Here is a 19,542-nt window from a genome sequence, read left to right as displayed (position 1 = left end):
CTGTAATTATCTCCCTGTGAATTCACTACTACTGATTCGAGTCTCACCACCCACACAGATGCCCCACGGACAATTGCACAACATCCAAGGGCTCAGAGATGTGCAGGGACGTCCAGACCCACCACTTTCTCCTTGTGTGACCTCAGGCAAGCCACTCCAACGCCTAGTTTCAGTTCCCTCATCTGTAAAATGGGTATAATTCATCAAGGTGTTGGGAGGCTTCCCTGAGAGATTGTGCATTAAGTGCTTGGCACGGGGCCCGATACAATCAAGAGTAGCTTATTACATTAAGGTGGAGTCAGAGAAGACAGCATTTAACTCATCCTCTGATCTTACAGCCCAACCCTTCTATAAAGAAAGGGCTCCGGTTCCTCGGTTCCTCGTTTAATTCTCACAGTCATGAACAAATCTATTAACACGTCTTAAGGTTATAGCTGTTTACGACTCACACCCAGTGGAGCAGGCCTTGCAGGCAAATGGGAGCACTCTAAGGCAGTCTGCCCTTGTGCTAATTGTGCTGAGGATCTGAGTGTGGTCCTAAAGGCAGATGTTTGATAGTTACTAGTCTGGTTTCTCTCCTCTCTTCTAGCTTGGTGCTTCCCAAACTTTTATATACAGAAGACTTTTCCAGATAGAAGTGACAGACCAGTATGTGTGCTGAGCTGAGCGAGGCCCAAGAGTGGCTTTGAGCACAGCCCCTTCTCGCCTCTCCTGCTGACTTTAAAACCCAACGCCCCATGCCCCTGTAGCCACCTAACACCTGCCCGGTGGGCTGCTCCCTCTGGGGATGCGGGGCAGGGGTTCCGCCTACGCACTGGTTGGCGTCTTTCTCCTCGGGCTCCTCAGAGGCATCCTCACACTCCTTCAGCCTCCAGTCCATGATGTAGCCAATGACGGGGGCGGTGAGCAGGCAGAGCAGCTGAAGCACCCCGAAGATGGAGGTGTAGAGGCTCACTGAGGAGAGGAGACAGAAGGGCCGGGTCACGGAGTGGCGTGGGGGGGCTGCCCACAGAGGCCTGGGGAGGGGGCTGGGCAGAGTCTGTGACTCTACAAGCCCTTCAGGGTTTTTTTTCCCCAGAACCCCCCCACCCCACCCTCGTCACCATGAGTCATGACGGGAGACAACCTCTGAAATCAAAGTCTGAGCAAGGGGCAGGCCATCCTGTTCTTTCCTCTGAACCCCTCGCCTATTTCCAAGAAACAGCTACCAAAGTCCAGTATGTCATAATGACCTTCCCCAGAAGCTCCAGGAAGTCTCTATGACTCTGGGAACCACAAGATTACCAAGGCCCAGGACGGAGCGAGGCTTCGAGTGTCATCGGCCGTCAGTGTCCTGCCCCACGAAACACACCGAGAAGGCCCCACTCACAGGGGCCCTGACGTAAGGGCTCCAGTCTTCAGAGAGCCTTAAAATTATGATGAGATTTCTCAAACAGAAGCTGAAGGCTGGCTGCCACACCCCCACCCGCAGTTCTGGCTGAGGGGGTCGTGTGGAGTTCAGGGGAGCATATGGAATTCAAGGACAGGTGTTTCTCAGCCGGGCAGGCTCTGGCCAGGAGCGGACGTCTTGTGTTCCCTGACAACCCCCTCCCCCCAGCCCCCACGGGCTTACCGGTAGCCATCACTGCATCGAGAAAGCAAAAGTGACAAAGCAGAGAGGAGTGAGGTTAGCAGCAGAAATGTCAAAGGTTGTTACAGAGAGAGGGCTGTGGAGGTGGCGAGCTCCAGGCCCAGCACCCATGCCACTTCCCACGGAGCCCTGACTCTCAAGAGTGCCCCACATGGGTCTCTGCTGACGGTTTCCTGCCTGCTGGGGCTTTGGTCATGTGCAGCTGGGGCCTCGTCACAGATGGGCTGTGAATCAGGCCTGTGGCACTTGTGGGGGAACTGTGATGGGGAAGTGGCGGGGGGTTTAGAAGACCCAGCAGAACGAGGGCCGAGAATCCACCCCACACCCAGCTTGAGTGTCTGACCAGCCAGTGCTGCCAGCCCCCTGATCCTGATGTCCAGATGTCCGTGTGTGTGTGTGTGCATGCGCGTGTGCATGTGTGTGAGCTCTCAGGCACAAGTGCTCAGAGAAGCAGGATGGGGAAAACCAATGCCCTATCAGCTGTGGACCGAATTTTCTGGCCCAACTTCCTCTACTTCTTGAAACTGACTTTTGAAAGAGGGAAACAGAAGGAAAAAAAAAATGCCTCTTGGGCAGCAAAAGATTTCTCAGAGAAAGCAAAAGAGAAGGCCATGACTCAGCAGCAGCAGGGAGATTTGCCTTTCAAGGGCCAGTAAGGGCCTTTTTTCTATACTCATCAGGGTCTCTGCCTGTCTGGGCCTCAGGGTTTGTAATAAAGGGCATTTAGACAGGCTACATCAGCTCTCCCCAAAGTACGGTGGACAGATTTTAATGAATGTTACATAATAAAAGGGTTCCTGCGGTTGAAATTTAGGGGAATATCATTGAATGAAATGAAGCTAAACAGGTTATCTTTTTTCCCACCATCCTCGTGTTTGCTATGAATTTCTGCAAGGGCACATAATAGGGTTTTTCCATGTTGCTTCATGTCCGAACACCCATTTTCAGAATAGAATCTGAATCGTCTGTGTCCCTTAGTCTCCTTCCCCTTTTCTTACAGCTGAGTTTCTTGTCCTCTTTAAAATCATATAGGACTTCCCTGGTGGTCCAGTGGTAATGAATCTGTCTGCCAACCCAGGGCAAAAGGGTTTGAACCCCAGCCAGGGAAGATTCCACATGCCACAGGGCAATGAAGCCCATGTGCCACAACCACTGAGTCTGTGCTCTAGAGGCCGTGCTCCACAGCAATAGAAACCACCACAATGAGAAGCCCCTGCACTGCAAGGAAGAGCAGCCACCGCTTGTCGCAACTAGAGAAAATCCTCATACAGCGATGAAGACCTAGCGCGGCCAAAAGTAAATTTAAAAAGAAAAAAAAACCAACAGCAACAAAAACCCTTACACTGCCTGGCATATCTTTCCCGTGGAGAAAAACAATTAAGCCAACTCTGAAAGTTGCACACCAATGAGGCTGCCAATAAAAAGGATTTACCCAATGTGTTTGTCCTGCTTGCGGATGACTAAAGCTGACTCAGCTCAGGCCCTGAGGAAGTTCCGACTTTCTTTGCAGAATCAAAACCTCTAATCAGCTCGTATGTTCTTTTGGAAAAGTGGGCAGGTGGGTTATCAGTTCTGTTTACCAGAAGTAACAAGCCTGGACTGGATTACATAAGAGGAAGGCTCCACCTGGCCTCGCTTCCCAGTTCAGGGCACAGATCCCAGGAGACCCCGTGTCTAGCCGCAGCGGCCCGGCCCCCACCCCGGCCCCCAGCCTCTCCACGTGCTATCCCTACAGTTTCCCGGAGGATTCTTGGCGTTGGGTTTGACGGATTGTCTTTCAACAAGCTCTCAGGTGGAGTACCATGTTCTGTGCAGTGTCTTCTCTTATAAACACACACGTCAACCATCCCCCTCGGGCAATGAAAAACACGCCCCACACCCCAAACACACGTAGTTATTTCAGTCCTCTCCTCCCTCCTAAACCGGGAAACTCTGGCGGGGACGTGAAAGAACAGTTGGGCCCGGCTGTGATGAAACGGCTCTGACGCACCATCAGGCCCTTGGATTCTGCCATCTCACCGCCCCGCTGGCCCAGCCTAGCCCCACACCCTCCGGCTGGCCGGGCGGTGGACTTGACCTCAGGCGGGCAGAAGGGACCACCGCGTGTGGGCTGTGCCCCAGGGCTTGGGGACCACCTACCTACGGCCTGGTCGCCGCTGACCAGGAACTGGAGGATGTTGTTCATGGCACCCATGTAGAAGATGAGGCGCAGCTGTGTGACGCACATGGTGACCAGGCTGAGCAGCAGGATGGGGCTGAACACGCTGTGCATGAACGAGGGGGCTGCTGCGGGGAGAGCCGGGGGCTCAGGGGAAACTGGGCGGTACCACTGGGGCCCACCACCCACCCTCCATTCAGGGCACGGGTGGGTCCGGGAGGACCCCGACACCCCACACCAGATGAAGCAGACGGCCGGCTGCAGGAGTGGGGTCACCAAGCTGTGCAAAATAAGCTGGGTGAATCCCTTACCCTCTCTGAGCTTAGTCTATAAGGGTACCACCAGGGCTCACAGCCCACCTACCATCCAGGGCACGGGTAGGTCCGGGAGGACCCCGACACCCCACACCAGATGAAGCAGACGGCCGGCTGCAGGAGTGGGGTCACCAAGCTGTACAAAACAAGCTGGGTGAATCCCTTACCCTCTCTGAGCTTAGCCTATAAGGCAGGGTGGATGGTGCTGCCTGCCCGGTGGGATAACATGGGGACAAAGGGAGGAGGTACCTAGAAAGCCCTCAGCGGGTGCTGGACACCACTGGAGTCCCCATCTGGACTGGACGCCTGCTCTTTGTCACTGGGCTGTCGATGGCTCAGGGCAGGCTTGGGAGGTGAGGGGCCACGTGTGGGTGGGTACCTGTGGCATCGGGCTGGCACTTGACCTCCAGGTCAACGGTGGACAGGCACAGCTTATGGCCCTCCTGCAGGGCCGCCTGCTCCTTGGCGCTCCGCATGGAGCTGCCCACGCTGAGGCGGCGCCCCACCGTGGTCACCTGCTTGTAGAACTGCTTCCCTGTGATCTTGTGGTCGAAGCCCAGCCAGCTGAACTTGATCTTCACCCTGGAGGCCACAGGAGAGTGTCTGTCACGCTGCTCAGGCTCCTGGCTGGCGTGGGAGTGGGGGCAGACCACAGGTCCACTTACGTGTAGTCCATGTCCTCCGGCCCCGGGAAGGGCTCCAGGGGCCAATTAAAGAAGCAGTTGAGGAAAACCAGCCCAGAGCAGCCGGCCCAGACCACAAGGATGACGATGAAGGAGGCACCAAAGTCATAGATGACCTGAGGGGCACAAGGGGGCAGGGGGCAGAGTCAAGGTGGGGCAGAGTTAGCAGAGAAAAGCTGGAGTGGGCAGGGGGCACCCGGCAGTCCCGGTCTCCCTGTGCTGAGCTTCAAGGGGGGACATGGTCCATCAGCCTGGATGTTTGGTCACCAGGCACCTGCATTTCAATCATCTCTGCTCTCCCTGGACCAAATGCCTGCAGCCTGGACCAAACGTCACTTCCTTAGAGAGGCCTCCCCCAACCACACATCACTGTCACAGCATCGGCTCCCAGTGAACAGCCCTGAGATTTTTGACTTATGATTGATTTCCTCATCCATTATTAGTCCAGCTCCCTGAAGATAGGAATCTCTAGATTTGTCCACTGATGTTTCTCTAGCACCTTGAAGCATATACATGGTAGATGCCAAAAAAATACTTGAGGAATGAACAGTCGAATGGCTCACTTTGCTCTTCTGTGAAATGGGTGTGACACTGGCATGTACTCTCATGGTGCTGAGGTGCGGTTCAGTGGGTGTGACCCCAGTAGAGGGCCCAGTACAGGGCCTGGTAGGTGGGAAGCCTGCCAGACTGTTATTGTAATTTTTGCCACTTATTTGCAGCCCAAGGGTTCCCAGTGCAGTGGCAGACAGCTGCCCAGCTCCCCAGGAAGGCGACCAGCAGTCAGACACTGAGACGAGGAGGAGGAGGAACCTGAGGGCTCCTCCGCACTCCAGGAACGTGAGGATCCCTAACATCCAGGGACAGTGGCCCCAGCCTCTCTGGGCACCTCGATGCCTGGGTGGCCGGCCCATGTCTATGACTCCTCCTCCTGCTCTGCGGCCTCTTCCCTTCGGACCTCAGGAAAGGGGATTTACTGGAGCTGGGGCCACCGCAGAGAAAAGCTGGTTCTGAAGCCCTTTCAGGAACAACAGGATTTAGAGCAGGAACCAGGACTGATGAGCAGTGAGGTGTTTGCTCCATCCTGACCCCGTGTGACTTCCACGGGCTCAGAATCCTGCCTGGGAGGGAAACAGCTGAACCAACTTGGCTGCGAGCAGCGCCCTGGCAGTGGGGAGCAACAGCCCAGTGACAAGAGACCTGGGGGTGGGGGGTGGGGGTGGGGACTGGAGCTGGATTCAGGACGGGGGACACTCTCTCACCCCCTTTCTTTCCCCCCAGCCCTGATATGCAAAGGCAGCCTGCAGTCACACCTTACAGAGATATGCTTGACTTTACCATCCCCACTCTCACGCCTCCACCCCCACCCCACCCTACCCCACCCCACCCCTGGCCCAGCAGGTCTCTTTTCTCACTCCCAGAGGTGCCCAGGTGCATCCTCCCAGGTGCAGGTGGGGGGAAGGGCGGGCCCCAGTGCCCACAGTGACTTCCCTCTTCGGGGAGGGAGGAAGGAGTCTCAGGAGAGGCCTCTGCTCAGACGCCAGCACACACCCTCACCTTGACTCCTGGGAAGGTGACCGCTGAGGAGGCATAGGATCCAATCATCAGGGCAATAAATGTGGACCGAAGGTCACCAAACATGTTGGGCAGCTGAAAGACAAGAAGCAAGGGAGATTTCTGCTGAAACAGGGACAGACAGGGAGGATGAAGGAGGAAGGGAAGAGAGCATGACGGCATCTTCGGGCATCTCGTCTTATCTGCTCTCCTCCCTGTGTAATTCACAAGGCATCAGTCCAGGGATAATCCCTGCCAACTGCAAGCTTTTTCTTCCTGGACTGAGGGTGATAAAGGAAGAAGGGGAGAATAATGTAGAACTTAGACTCTGCACGTGCAGACAGGACTTCCTGGCTGGCAAGCGACCCTCCTCTCTGCTCTGGTTCAGGCTAGGGCCTTCGGTCTCTTCAGGGTTACAAGGAGATGCCAGCGAGTAAGGCAACCCTCAAAGGGAGCAAGTCTGTTAAAAATAAGAATCTATTTGAGGATGAGAGCATCATTTTATAAATAAAAATATCAGTGTCCCAGAACGACCAGATGTCAGCAAAAGCTGCTTTTGATTCTGAGAAGAGTAGGTCTCTGGAAGGTGCCAATCAGAATTCTACAGTCTCTGGAGCGGATGAGGAGGCTGGCCTGGGAGTCCTGCTTCTCAATTTCTAGGTCCAAGGAGGGCTTTCTCTTCCCACCTGGAAAGATTAATGGCAAGAAAAGCTCAGGCTTTCTTCCCTGTGAGGCCACTCTTCCCATCTTACAGCAGCTTATTCTGGGCCCATTCGACATGACTGCGAAGCTAAAACCCTCAGTGGATTCCATACAAATTCAGGCATGGTAAACTATGACAACAAGGTCACGGATTCAGACAGGCATGGGGCGAAGTGCATCCTCCCCTAACTGCACCCTTCCATGCTCTCGCTCTCCTCAGGGGAGCTCGCACCACATGCCCTGAAGGTTCTCCATCCACACCCACATGGTCCCTGGCATCGAGACTCGCTCTCTGGATCTGCCAACCTGTTTTATTGAACTCAGGTTGCTTATATGGACCTAAACTACGTCCCCCTCCCCCAAGATGTCTGGAATCATTTTGGGGTTTTATCAAACATGGACCATATGATGGCTGCCTGCAAGTTAATCAGTGTGCTGAACACAGGCAGTGTGAATGTATTTACCTACCTGCCCCTCATCATTTCTGCCTGTTTTGACCACAATTAAAAATGAAAAAGGGACATCATCCAAGTGAAAAATGTTTGCGCTTCAAAGGACACCATCAAGAAAATGAAAAGATGATGAGACAAAGAGAGAAAATTTTTATGAATCATGTATTGGATAGGGCACTCATATCTGCAATCTATAAATAACTCTGACAACTCAGTAATAAAAACATAATCATTTTTAAAATGGGCAAACAGACATTTCTGAATAGATGTTTCCCCAAAGAAGATATACAAATAGCCAATAACCGTTATGAAAAGATACTCAGTATCATTAATCATAGGGAAATGCAAATCAAACCACAATGAGATGCTGCTTCATACCCCCTGTGCATGCCAAGTGGCTATAATAATAATTTTTAATAAAATAAAACAGAAAACAACAAATGTTGGTGCTGATATAGTGTAATTGGAACCCTCCTACACTACTGATGAGAATGTAAAATGGTGCAGTCACTTTGCAAAACAGTCTGGCAGCTCCTCATTTAAACACAAAGCTACCATATGACCCGGACATTTCACTTCTAAGTATATACACAAGAGGAAAAAAAACATATGTTCACACAAAAACATTTATGTACATGAATGTTTACAGCAGCATTCTTTATAAAATACAAAAAGTGGAAACAACCTTCATGTCCATCAATGGATGACTGGATAAGCAAACTGTGGTATATCCACACAATGGAATATTACGCAGCCACAGAAAGGAATAAAGAACTGATACGTGTTACAACATGAATAAACTTTGCAAATTATGCTGAGTGAAAGACACCAGTCACAAAAGACCATGTAACTGTATGATTCCATTCATGTGAAATGTCCAGAACAGGCAAATCCCCAGAGATAGAGACTAGACGAGGGGTTGTCTAGGGCTGGGGTAGAAGAAGCTGGGAAGGATCGGGAGGAAATGCTAATGGTCCAGAATTGTGATTGGGGTGATATGATTAATTCTGGTGATGACTGTGTAACTCTATAAATACCTAAAAACCACTGAATTATATAGTTTAGGTGAATTGTATGGTATGTGGATTATGTCCCAGTGCCATTGTTAAAGGAAAAAAAACATGAATAAGAGACTTGAGATGTTTTGGGATCCCGGGATTAAAAAGGAGCATGAATAAATCCACAGTGTGCGACCAACAAAGCCATCTTGTGGCATGAGGCCAGGGTGCCTCTCCAGCTTCGCCACACACAAAGAGCTCTTCTTCCAGCCCCCTCTGCCCACTCAGGCTTCTCAGAGAGGGTCGGAGGGAGACAAGGAGCCATATGGAAGCTTCCCCAGTAGGAGACAGAGGAAAGGTGACATGCTCACGGGCACCCAAGCACACCAGGTGAGCATGAAAGGTGCCCAGTTTCACTCTTTGCACACCTGCCTCCCAGGTATGCTGTGGTTCAGAGGACACTCCTCAGATCCTGGGCTCACATATTTGGGCTATGCCTCACTGGCTATTCCACCAAGGCAGCTTCAGGCATCTCCGGCCAGTATCTGCCCCAGGGAGAATCCACAGATTAGCTTTGCTTGTATGGAAGAAGGAAACTGTTCCAGCCTGGAATGCATGTGAAGAAAGAAGGGATCAAAGATGGCTTAGAAGGATTTCCCTGTCAGTCCAGTGGTTAAGACTCTGTGCTTTCAATGCAGGGGGAATGGGTTCGATCCCTGATTGGGGAATTAAGATCCCACATGCAGGGCAGTATGGCCAAAGAAACAAAGCACAAAACAACAGCAACAACAAAAAAGAGGGCTTAGAACTCAATCAGAAAAGCAGATGGAGGACAAAAGCCACTCAGCACAGTCAAGCCAGGAAACGCTTCTGTCATGGTAGTCACCTTTGAATGCAAAGAGTGTTCCCAACTTTTTGACAGGGCAAGGGGATACTTCTGAAAAGCAGACAGCTTGCTTACCAGCTCTTTTCCTTCTACCCTAACCCAAGCTAGAAGCCAACAGAACCACAGAGCTTGGGGCTAGTGGGCAACTTTGACCTCATTTCCCGGAGTCTGCTCCCCAGACTGCATCTGGGACAGGCAAGAATGGGAAGCTGGGAGAGGGTTCTGACTTTCCATCTGACCCTGGATGAGATCCTCACCCTCATGTCTGGACAAGGGCAGTAGCCTCCCAGCTGCCCTCCTGGTTTCTCTACCTCTCCCTGCCTGGAACATTCTTTACAACACCCTGAAAATCCTCCCCCTCCTTAACATGTTCTTCTGGTAAGCACTGGTATACATTCCCAGGGCCTCCCAGATGCCCTCCTGGCTTCTCTGCCTCTCCCTGCCTGGAACATTCTTTACAACACCCTGAAAATCCTCCCCTGCCTTAGTATGTTCTTTTGGTAAGCATTTGTTATACATTCCCAGGGCGTACAGGGCCTCAGGGCAAACCACACTATACAGCCTCCTCACGAATAAGTACATCTTATACTTTACCTTACAGTTATTTTTTGCTGATTAGGAAAGCAATGCATGTTCATTGTAAAATATCTAGAACAAAGTACACATAAAAAATGAAATAAAGATTCCCCTTGGGGAAAAAAGAATTCCCCTGATATAGCCACATTATCATTTTGATGTAATTGCCTTCAATCACTTTTCTATAAATACCTATAACTTTTTAACCAAACTGGAATCAGATACTACATATTATTTTATAAACTTTTTCTTTTTTTACTTTGTATATTATAAATACTTCCTAATTTAGTCCTGTATTCATCTTCAACATAATTTATAACAACTGTCTGGTATTTCCTTTTCTGAATAGTCCATAATTTATGCAACCATTTCTCTGATATTCTCAGATCCTTTTCAATTTTCATCATAAATAACATTTTTTAATGAACATGCTTGAAGATAAACATATACTCAAATAGCTATTATTTCCCTAAGGTAAATTCCCAAAAGTAGAATCATTTGGCAAAAGGGAATCCATGTTTTTAAGTTTTTTGTGATACTCTGTGACAAACTGCCTTCCAGAAAACTTACACCAATTGGAATTGAAAAAACTTACATTTACTGATTGCTAATAACTTTGAACATTTTTTTCTACAGTTTTTAAAATCAGTCACTTACATTCCTCATTTGTCCTTTCTTCCTAAGAGGATGTTAATTCATTCATATTAATTTGGTATAGGCTCTTTATATATTCAGAGAAGGCAATGGCAACCCACTCCAGTACTGCCTGGAAAATCCCATGGACGGAGGAGCCTGGTGGGCTGCTGTCTATGGGGTCGCACAGAGTCGGACACGACTGAAGTGACTTAGCAGCAGCAGCAGCTTTATACATTAAAGATCTTCACAGTTTGTTCCTATACTGTAGGTATGTTTTCCCAGTTTGTCCTTTAGTGTCATAGTTGATGGTAGGGTTTTTCTGACCAATCTAAGTGTTTAAATGGGTAGTCAAAGTATTTCAGCTTTTAGTGACTACCTAACATTCATGTCAGGGCTTCCCTGGTGGCTCAGTGGTAAAGAATCTGCCTGCCAATGCAGGAGACAGGTTTGATAGCTGAGTTGGGAAGATCCCCTGGAGAACGCAATGGCAAACCCACTCCAGTATTCTTGCTTGGAAGTCCCATGGACAGAGAAGCCTGGCAGGCTACAGTCAGTCCATGGGGTTGCAGAAGAATCGGATGTGACTTAGAGACTAAACAACAACATTTGTGTCAGATGAAATTTCTCTGAAAACAGTATCAAGGATGACCTTGACCAGTGAAAGCTAAAGCATAAACATCCTGGCAGCAGTCAGCATGTGGTCACAAAACAGCAAACACATGCAAAGAGAAGTTTTCCCTGGGGGCACTAATTATTTTTCAAATGTTAACACTAATTGTGTTTTATCCTTTAAGCCACTTCCTTCCCTTCCTCCCAAAGCTGTCATGCCTGCTAGAGGAAATTTCCCCCATTTACTTTGCCCAGGAGCAGCTTGATTAGAGGATTTTTCCTTATTATTAAGTTATAACATATGACAGCGTACATGGTTATGTTAATATATTAAATAATATAGTAGCATTATTATTATAACAGAAACTATTATTATCCTAAAAACTCTCATAACATCCTTACCAGGAAAGTGTCACTCACTACTCTCACTTAATGGTTACAAGACTTTAGGATCAGAAAACTCAAGGGGACTTCCCCGGTGGTCCAGCAGTTTAAGAGTCTGCCTGCCCATGCAGGGTACACGGGTTTGATCCCTGATTCAGGAAGATCCCACATGCCGTGGGGCGACTAAGCCTGTGTATGCCCCGATGACTGAGCCCTGTCCTAGAGACTGAGCCCCACAACAAAAGGAGCCACTGCAAGAGCGGGCCCCGCAAGCCGCAACGAGATAAAGCCTGCACACAGCAACAAAAATCCAGCACCACCAAGAATAGTCGAGGGATCCCTAAGCTGGTAAGGGTCAAAACTAGAATTCAAAGTAGGACAAGTTTATGTGCATAGCCACTGAGCTACTCTGTCTCCTGGAAAACACACGTGGCCCCTGAAGGGTCCACACTTGATCTGGAGGATCAAGGTAATTACCCTTACCTCTCACACCTCTTTCTGTTCCTTATTAAGCATTCTGTTTGCTCTCCCCACTAGAGATTTCTTACATCCTTTCCGAAGCTCCTTTTAGACCTACCTGCCTCCTCCCCCTCTGACCTCCCCCGGCCGACCGCCCCACAGTCCAGGGCTGCACTGTCAGGTGGACCTGCCCTTGGCTGCAGACTCTCCTTTCATCTTGTCTGGGTCTCCTCCCCAACTGGTGTCCACATCCCCCTCCTCCCTCCCTCCTTCTGCCTCTGCCCGACCTCAGCTGTACATAATGGCCACTCAGAAGCCCTGGTGATGGAGTGAATGGTGGCTGAGGACTGAGCAGAGTGCCTAGTGCCGGCTGGAGGGCTGGGCGGAGGAGGAAGAACCGTGACTCCTGCCAAGTAGGAAGCTGTAGCCGAGCTGCAAAGACAGATGCGAGGAAAACACTCGGCAGGGGCGGTTTCCTGACCCTGGGTCCCCAACTGCTCTCACAGGTTGGGGGCGGGGGGTGCGCTGGCCCCTTCCCTGGCTCTGGGGGGCTTCCCACCACCACCACCACTAATGCTATTGCTGCCCCGGGGTAGGATGGGGGCTGGAGTGGGCTCAGCCAGACAGAGCCCGTCCTCAGAGCTGGCCTCAGAATGCCATCCCCGCGTGAGCTGGTGGTGGTGACTCATTCGCTCAGCCCCTGGGCTGCACTGTAAACAGGCCCCGGCTCTGTGACCTTCCCAGAGGGGAAAACAGCAGCTGCAGACGGCCCCTCCCCTGGAGTGCTGGCCTCGGAGCTGGCTACTGGCTGAGAATCGCCAGAAGCCTAGGCTCCAGCACAGTGAGGATGGGTGGCCCTCCTCGGAGGACCCTCTTTAAGATGTCTCTCTTTCCAGGAGCCCCCAGTACAGGCCTGGGGCTTGCTGGCAGGCAGGGACAGAAGAGCCACCTGGCACCCGCTTTCCAAATCAGTGATCTCAGGAGCCCACCAGCTAGGGGGGGCTCACCCCGGCCCTCAGGGAGATGCCACGGGCTATCCAGGGCGGGGGTGGGCGGCTGGCACTTGGGCCCTCAGGCCCCTTCCAGAGGTGACCCTTGTCCTCAAGTGGCTGGTGCACACACCCAAGAGCCCTGTGCAACCTGAACAGGCCAGGATCCAGGTGCCAGTCTGGACAAGTGGACTCAGAGGCACTGGGCTCTTTTCTAACCCTTCACGACTGGCAGCTCCAAGTACACGCTGCCAGGTAAAGGTCCTTGTGGTCACCTTTCCGCTCCACTGCTGAAGCAGTGGGGAGGAGGGGCCCCACTTCCCCAGCCACTTCGTTCACTTTCCCAGCCAGGTCTGGCCCTCCCGAGGCCCCCACTACACGTTCGGTCCACCCCTGAACGAGTCACGTGCTGGGGCAACTTCACGGGGTGGAAACCCTTTGATGGGTGGATTTTTCCCAGGCCAATGGTGATGGGCTGACGGCTTTGGGCTCTCAGAGCACACAACAGAAACCCAGAGGCAGAGCTGGCTGGGGGCAGCAGGCGAGTCCTGCTTATCTGGCACGCGGGGCACGTGGGATGCCGTGGGGACCCTCTCCTGGCCATAGAAACAGGTCACCCGAGCAGGGATGCTCAACTCCACACACACCCCTGGAGGGGGCCATCTGTTTCACTGCTATATCCCGAATCCTCTCCCTCCCCTCCTCCCAGGTGTTCGAAGATGGACATTTACTCTGTTCTCTTCAAACTCAGATCCCAACTCCCGTGGGATCATTTCTTCCTCGGGCTCCAAGTAAGACTCCCATGAGTCAGATAGGGAAAGCCCACAGAGAAATTTTTTCATTAAGGAGCCTGGCAACACTTTGCAATCACTTCTCTGGGAGGGTTTCAGACTCAGAACTCCCCATTCCGCCCACGCTGACAGGGGTCAGAGTAATGAAGTGGAAAAGACATGTTCACAATGTTGGCGGCATCCACTCCCATCTCTAAGCAACCCCAGCCCCAGATCGTCGGGTGGTAGCCCCTAGACGCCACCTCAGCCGCCGGCTGCTGTTTTCCTCCAGCCGCTGAAGCGAGTTAAAGACTTGAACAAACGCAAGGCATTGAGCAAACAGACCTGAGTGTGCTGTCCAGATGCCCAAGAGGCAGCTGAGGCTTGGCACCTTGGGCTGTGCCCTGATCCCCAGTGACCTGCACCCTCCTCCTCTGAGGGTGTCACATTGCCCAGGACCCTCTGAGGCAGGGACCTGGGAAAGCCAGCCTACCTAGCAGGAGATCCAGCCTCTGCCCACGGGGGCAGGATCACCATGGGTATACACACCTCTCCGGCTCTGTAAGGGGGTCGACAGGCCGGTGGGGAAAAGGCATTCTGCCAAGTTGGGGCCTCTTTGCTAGCACCAATGGGGATAGCAGTTCACAGTTCCTGGTCATCCTTATTTATATCACAACCCCTTGGGTCTCAGAAACTCCCCCAATTAAGGTTTCCTTGGCAACACAACCCCTCTCCCCCCCAGATTCCTATGTTGTCACAGAGTGATTATCCATGGCCCCAGAGCTGTTGATTTAGGAAGCTCCTAAAAGCGACCCTGAAGACTCCCTTGTTCCCCAAATGAGAGCGCGGGTGGGAGACCCAAACAGAAAGTGCCATTGTGCTGCTAGTTTGGCACCTCCAGGAGCCAATCCCGACGGTTCTGCTTTTTAAAAGGTCTGGGTTCTGTCAGGACTAGACTCAGCTCTGCTCAGCAGAAGCCTCTGGGGCCCAAGAACATGGCCCAAGAGCCGCAGCCTGCCCTCACTGACCTGCTTCTCAGTCCCCTTTCGAGGTCTGATCTAGAAAGGCTCCTTATCTGAAGCCTTTTGGGACAGAGGACTGCCCAGGGAGGTCCCTCGGGCCAGGGCACAGAGGAGGAAGCCAACCGCATGAAAAGTGCTTAAGGAGTCGGATCACATAACTAGAAGGGAGAGGGTCAGCAAGGGCTGGGGGTAGGGGGGAGCCCTTGCCTTCTGACAGGGAATCATGATTGAGCAGCTTCTTGGTGCTTCTAGACCTAAGGTTGCCAGACTTTTTCTGCCAAGGGCCAGAGAAATTCTAGGTTTTGCAGGCCATAGGGTAGCCATGCAGTGACTTCACTCTGCTGCCATTAGTACAAAAGAAGCAAGTGGGAGCGGTTCTGTGCTGATAAAACTATGTTTGCAGAAACCTGCAGTGGTCTGGATGTGGCCTGGGGGCAGCAGTCTGCTGACCTCTGCTCTAGACCCAAGAATGGGAGCCTTAGAGGGACAAGCCACCAGGCTATCTTAAAACAGATGCCTGCTAACCAAATGCTCCAGGTGATGATCAGATGGTTTTCTTGTCTGGCCTGTGCAGTCTTTACCTCCCTGTGGGAGAGCAAGGAGTTAAGAGAAACACTCCTACTACAGTGTGTTCAGCTTCACACAGACCCTCCCCTAGAAAAATGCACCTGCCCGGGCACACACACGTGCAATTTGCTTTCGGAGAATTTCAAAGAAATGCCCAGCCCTCCTGAAGCTTATTCATGGACTACATAGGGGCCTAAAAAACTTAGGGTAAGACCACCGTTCACTCAGATAGAGAACTATTTTTTGTGTATGTATGAAAGAGGGCTTACAAAACACAATTAAAAAAAAAAAAGGAGAAACAACCCTGTAGAAAAATAGACAAAACACACAAAGAAGCAATCCCAGAAGAACTACAAATGATCATCAAAAAGAAGTGGAAAGATGCTCCATCTCGCTAACAATTAAAGAAAGAAATTTTAAATCGTAACGTATTATTTTTCACCAGATTGGATTGGCTAATGTTTACAAGAATCTGGACAGGGTGTTGGAAAGGGTGTGGAAGAAAACTTCTCAGATATGCTGGAAGGCCAACATCTGAGTATACCCTTTTGTGAAGACCATTTGACAGTCTACATCGAAATTTAAAACATGCTGATCCTGGGGCCTGGCAACCCTACTCCCAGAAATTTATTTTATAGAAATACATGTACAGAGATGTTCACTTCGGCAGAATCATAAATCAGAAAAATTGGAAACCAACCCAGAAGTCCATTAGCAGGAAACTGGTTAAATAAATCATGGCAATCTATATTAGAGAATCACATGGAACTGTCTAATAACAAGGCCTATCTCTAGAGTTTAAAATAATAAGGTAGATTTCTAAGGACCGGCAGGAAAAGACATAAGAGATACATTGTCAAGTGAAAATGGCAAGTTGTAACCATGTTTCTTTTGAAAAGAAAGTTAGTATATGTAGATTCCTTTTTTAATACTGAAGAGTTACATTCTAAACTGATGAAGTTAGGCTTATAGGATTTTACAGTTCACATTGTACATTTCTCAAATAGTTGACTTGTTAAAATCAAACCTTTTGGTTTTATAATCATTAAGAAGAAAAGAAAACAAAAAGAATCCTTATGACCCTTCTGCTGCTGCTGCTGCTGCTAAGTTGCTTCAGTCGTGTCCAACTCTGTGCGACCCCACAGACGGCAGCCCTCCAGGCTCCACCATCCCTGGGATTCTCCAGGCAAGAACACTAGAGTGGGTTGCCATTTCCTTCTCCAGTGCGTGAAAGTGAAGTCGTGTCCAACTCTTCGAGACCCCATGGACTGCAGCCTGCCAGGCTTCTCCGACCATGGGATTTTCCAGGCAAGAGTACTGGAGTGGGTTGCCATTGCCTTCTCCGTATGACCCTCCTAGCTACCCTGAAAGGATTTGTGGACCACAACTATGATCTTATTTTGAAGACTTCCCTAAAGGGGATTCGTGGTGAGGAGGTTTTTAATCTGTCTTAAGCTTATAACAATAGAGCATCTTTCTGTATTTCAGAGCATACACTCAAGTTCAAGGACCATCTCTTTCTTTTATCCTGAAATTCAGAACTGCCATGACATAGACACAGTGTGGCTCAAATAATGGGGTGATGCCAGATTTTCATTTTGATGAAAGAGTTGGTCATGTTTACGCTGTCAAAGAACAAACAGAACTGTGGCTCCTGCTTCACAGTGGACACAGCTGAACGGACGAAATCGGTGCGTTTGACAGTTCTAACATACTTTGTACAGCTTCAATATGTGTCTTCCCCCGGGAATTTGAGAGGGAGGGAAATACATCCATTAAAAAAAAAAATCTATCTGATTGGGACTTCCCTAGTGGTCCAATGGCTAAGACTCCTTGCTCCCAAAGCAGGGGGCCTGGGTTTGATTCCTGGTCAGGGAACTACATCCCATATTCTGCAACAAAGACCTGGTGCAGCCAAAGAAACAGATAATCAACCTGATTAAAAAAAAATAAAAATGCACAAAAGAGTACAAAGTCAATCTCCTTCACACTACCAGGGCAAGGCAACCAGAGACCCTGGATATTTGAGTCTCCCACTCTGGAGCACACCATGTATGCGGTCCCAGGTGGAGCCTCTCTCAACCTAACACAGACTCCACCGAGTGCTCCATTTCCACGGACCTAGGCCCTGATAGTTCACCCTTCCCACCAGGACAAAGTTAATAAATTGAGAAAGCACAGGAAGGCTGAGAAGAGGAATTGGGCCCGACCGGGCCTCTGGCTCACAGCCTGCAGGCCAGGGGTCACAGGAATGTCAGTACCTCTTCAGGTTCCTTAGAAGAAGATCAGCAAGGCTCCAGGGCTCCCTCAAAGCTAAACGAGGGCCCTTCAGCAGCCTGACGCCTGACTCATTAGTGGAAGGACAAAGCAGAAGCCAATGCACTGCATTGGCTGGGAGGCGCTGTGTCATTAAAAACTTTCTTGAGGGGAAACTAAGGCAGGCGAGACTTTCCTGTTGGACAGAGAAATCTTTCGGGAAGCCTCGCATTCTCACTTCTTTCCCAATGGCCAGCTCTGAAAGGCACACCTCCCTGACCAGGTGAATCTGCAGACAACTCCCTTCTTCCTTCTGGGGAAAGATTCTTTTGGCCTTTTTTGGACTTTCTTTCAACCTGGATCTTCCTGCAGTCTCATTCACTTCCAAAAGAAGCCCATTCTATGGTGTTCTGAGGCTACCGTAGGAGAGTGCTCAGCATCCCAAGAAAGGATCTCCCTCCCTTGGGAGAAGGGCTCCCTGTGCCTTGGCATTTAGAAAACCAAGCAGGGCTTCACTGGTGGCTCAGGAGTAAAGAATCTGCCTGCCAATGCAGGAGACACAGGTTCGATCCCTGATCTGGGAAGATTCCCACATGTGACTGGGCCTGTGTGCCACAACTATTGAGCCTGTGCTTAGAGCCCCAGGGGCTGCAACTAGAGTCCACGTGCCACAATTACTGAAGCCCCCGCAACCTAGATCCCGTGCCTGCAACAAGAGAAGCCACTGCAATGAGAATCCCGAGCACCGCAACTAGAGAGTAGCCCCCACTCACCACAACTAGAGAAAAGCCCGAGTGGCTATGAAGACCCAGCACAGCCAAAAATAAAATAAATAGATAAAAATTATTTTAAAAAAAGAAAGAAAGAAAACCAAGCAGAGGGGCAGGCTCTGTGATTCCTCAGAGTTTTTCATTCAGTTCTGAACAAAGCAACAGTTAGGGACAGGGTGATTCCAAGAGAGGTTTGTTTTTAGGTTTCACTGTTAGCCAGAGCTGCCATAGAAAATAAGAGAAAAGAAAGTAGGTGGCAGGTTATTTTTCTTCCACACAGCTACTAAGCTGGCTTCCCTGGAGCCTGAGTCAAGGTCAGGAGGCAGGGGACAGGCTGCTCTGAGACTGACTCTGCTGCCTTCCAGTCTGCCTGCAGGACTTCCCCAGCTTGGGAGCCGGAAATAGGCTTTGCTGTCACAATTTCGCCAACAACAACCCTCTACTGCTTGGGATACCCCAGCAGATGCAGGTGAATGGAATGCATGCAAATTAGAGTCAATAAAAGCTGCCTCAGATTTGCAAAAAGATGACTGAACTAGAAAGTGAAAATGTTAGTTGCTCAGTCATGTCCATCTCTTTGTGACCCTGTGGACTGTAGCCTGCCAGGCTCCTCTGTCCTTGGGGATTCTCCAGGCAAGAACACTGGAGTGGGTTGCCATGCCCTTCTCCAGGGAATCTTCCCAACCCTGGGATCAAACCCAGGTCTCCCGCATTGCAGGAAGATTCTTTACAATCTGAGCCATAAAGGAATGCCTATAGAGATCTCAAAAAAATTGTTACTGGGCCTTCTCTGATAGTGCAGTGGCTGAGACTCGGCACTCCCAGTGCAGGGGGCCTGGGTTCCATCCCTGGTCAGGGAACTAGATCCCACATGCCACAACTAAGACCCAGCAGAGCCAAATAAATATTTTTTTAAAAAATGGTACTTACTGTTAATGAGGTAAAAGTCATGCACATCCCACCAAAGCCATTCAGAGCCAGGGCGATGAAGATGAGCACAGAGAGGGCTGGAAGGAAGCAGAAGGCTGGTAAGAGGGGAACCACGACTGAGCTTCAGGGAGGCCGGGGCCTGACCCACCGCCTGACGAGGAGCTGGCTTTGAGCAAATGCTGCTAGTGATGACAAGTCAT

The 19,542-nt window shown here is 50.4% G+C and overlaps 1 protein-coding gene and 1 long non-coding RNA gene across 12 annotated transcripts in view; one reads left to right on the top strand and one right to left on the bottom strand.

Annotated features, from left to right (window-relative positions):
* Window positions 1–19,542, bottom strand: part of SLC43A2 (solute carrier family 43 member 2) — a 39,429-nt gene that overhangs the window by 7,441 nt on the left and 12,446 nt on the right. For 7 of the 11 annotated variants that reach the window (XM_081580083.1, XM_081580094.1, XM_081580086.1 and 4 more), the window contains 6 exons: window positions 19,343–19,419; window positions 6,340–6,432; window positions 4,768–4,901; window positions 4,482–4,684; window positions 3,770–3,916; window positions 816–954 (listed from right to left, as the gene is read on the bottom strand). In XM_081580083.1, the coding sequence (XP_081436209.1) occupies window positions 816–954; window positions 3,770–3,916; window positions 4,482–4,684; window positions 4,768–4,901; window positions 6,340–6,432; window positions 19,343–19,419 (793 nt within the window). Of the gene's footprint in view, window positions 1–815; window positions 955–1,612; window positions 1,625–3,769; window positions 3,917–4,481; window positions 4,685–4,767; window positions 4,902–6,339; window positions 6,433–19,342; window positions 19,420–19,542 lie in introns of all 11 variants that reach the window. The other 4 variants (XM_081580084.1, XM_081580088.1, XM_081580089.1 and 1 more) reach the window with 2 other exon arrangements.
* On the top strand, window positions 1,260–3,433 carry LOC145542056 (uncharacterized). The gene is made up of 2 exons (XR_014079551.1): window positions 1,260–1,666; window positions 2,663–3,433. It is a non-coding gene; the product is annotated as an uncharacterized LOC145542056 (long non-coding RNA).

This window comes from Giraffa tippelskirchi, chromosome 3 (assembly GCF_054371585.1).
Source record: "Giraffa tippelskirchi isolate mGirTip1 chromosome 3, T2T-mGirTip1v1.2.pri, whole genome shotgun sequence".
Lineage (NCBI taxonomy): Eukaryota > Metazoa > Chordata > Mammalia > Artiodactyla > Giraffidae > Giraffa > Giraffa tippelskirchi.
The sequence above is the reverse complement of the archived record's forward strand: the minus strand, read 5'-3'. Positions and strand labels throughout refer to the sequence as shown.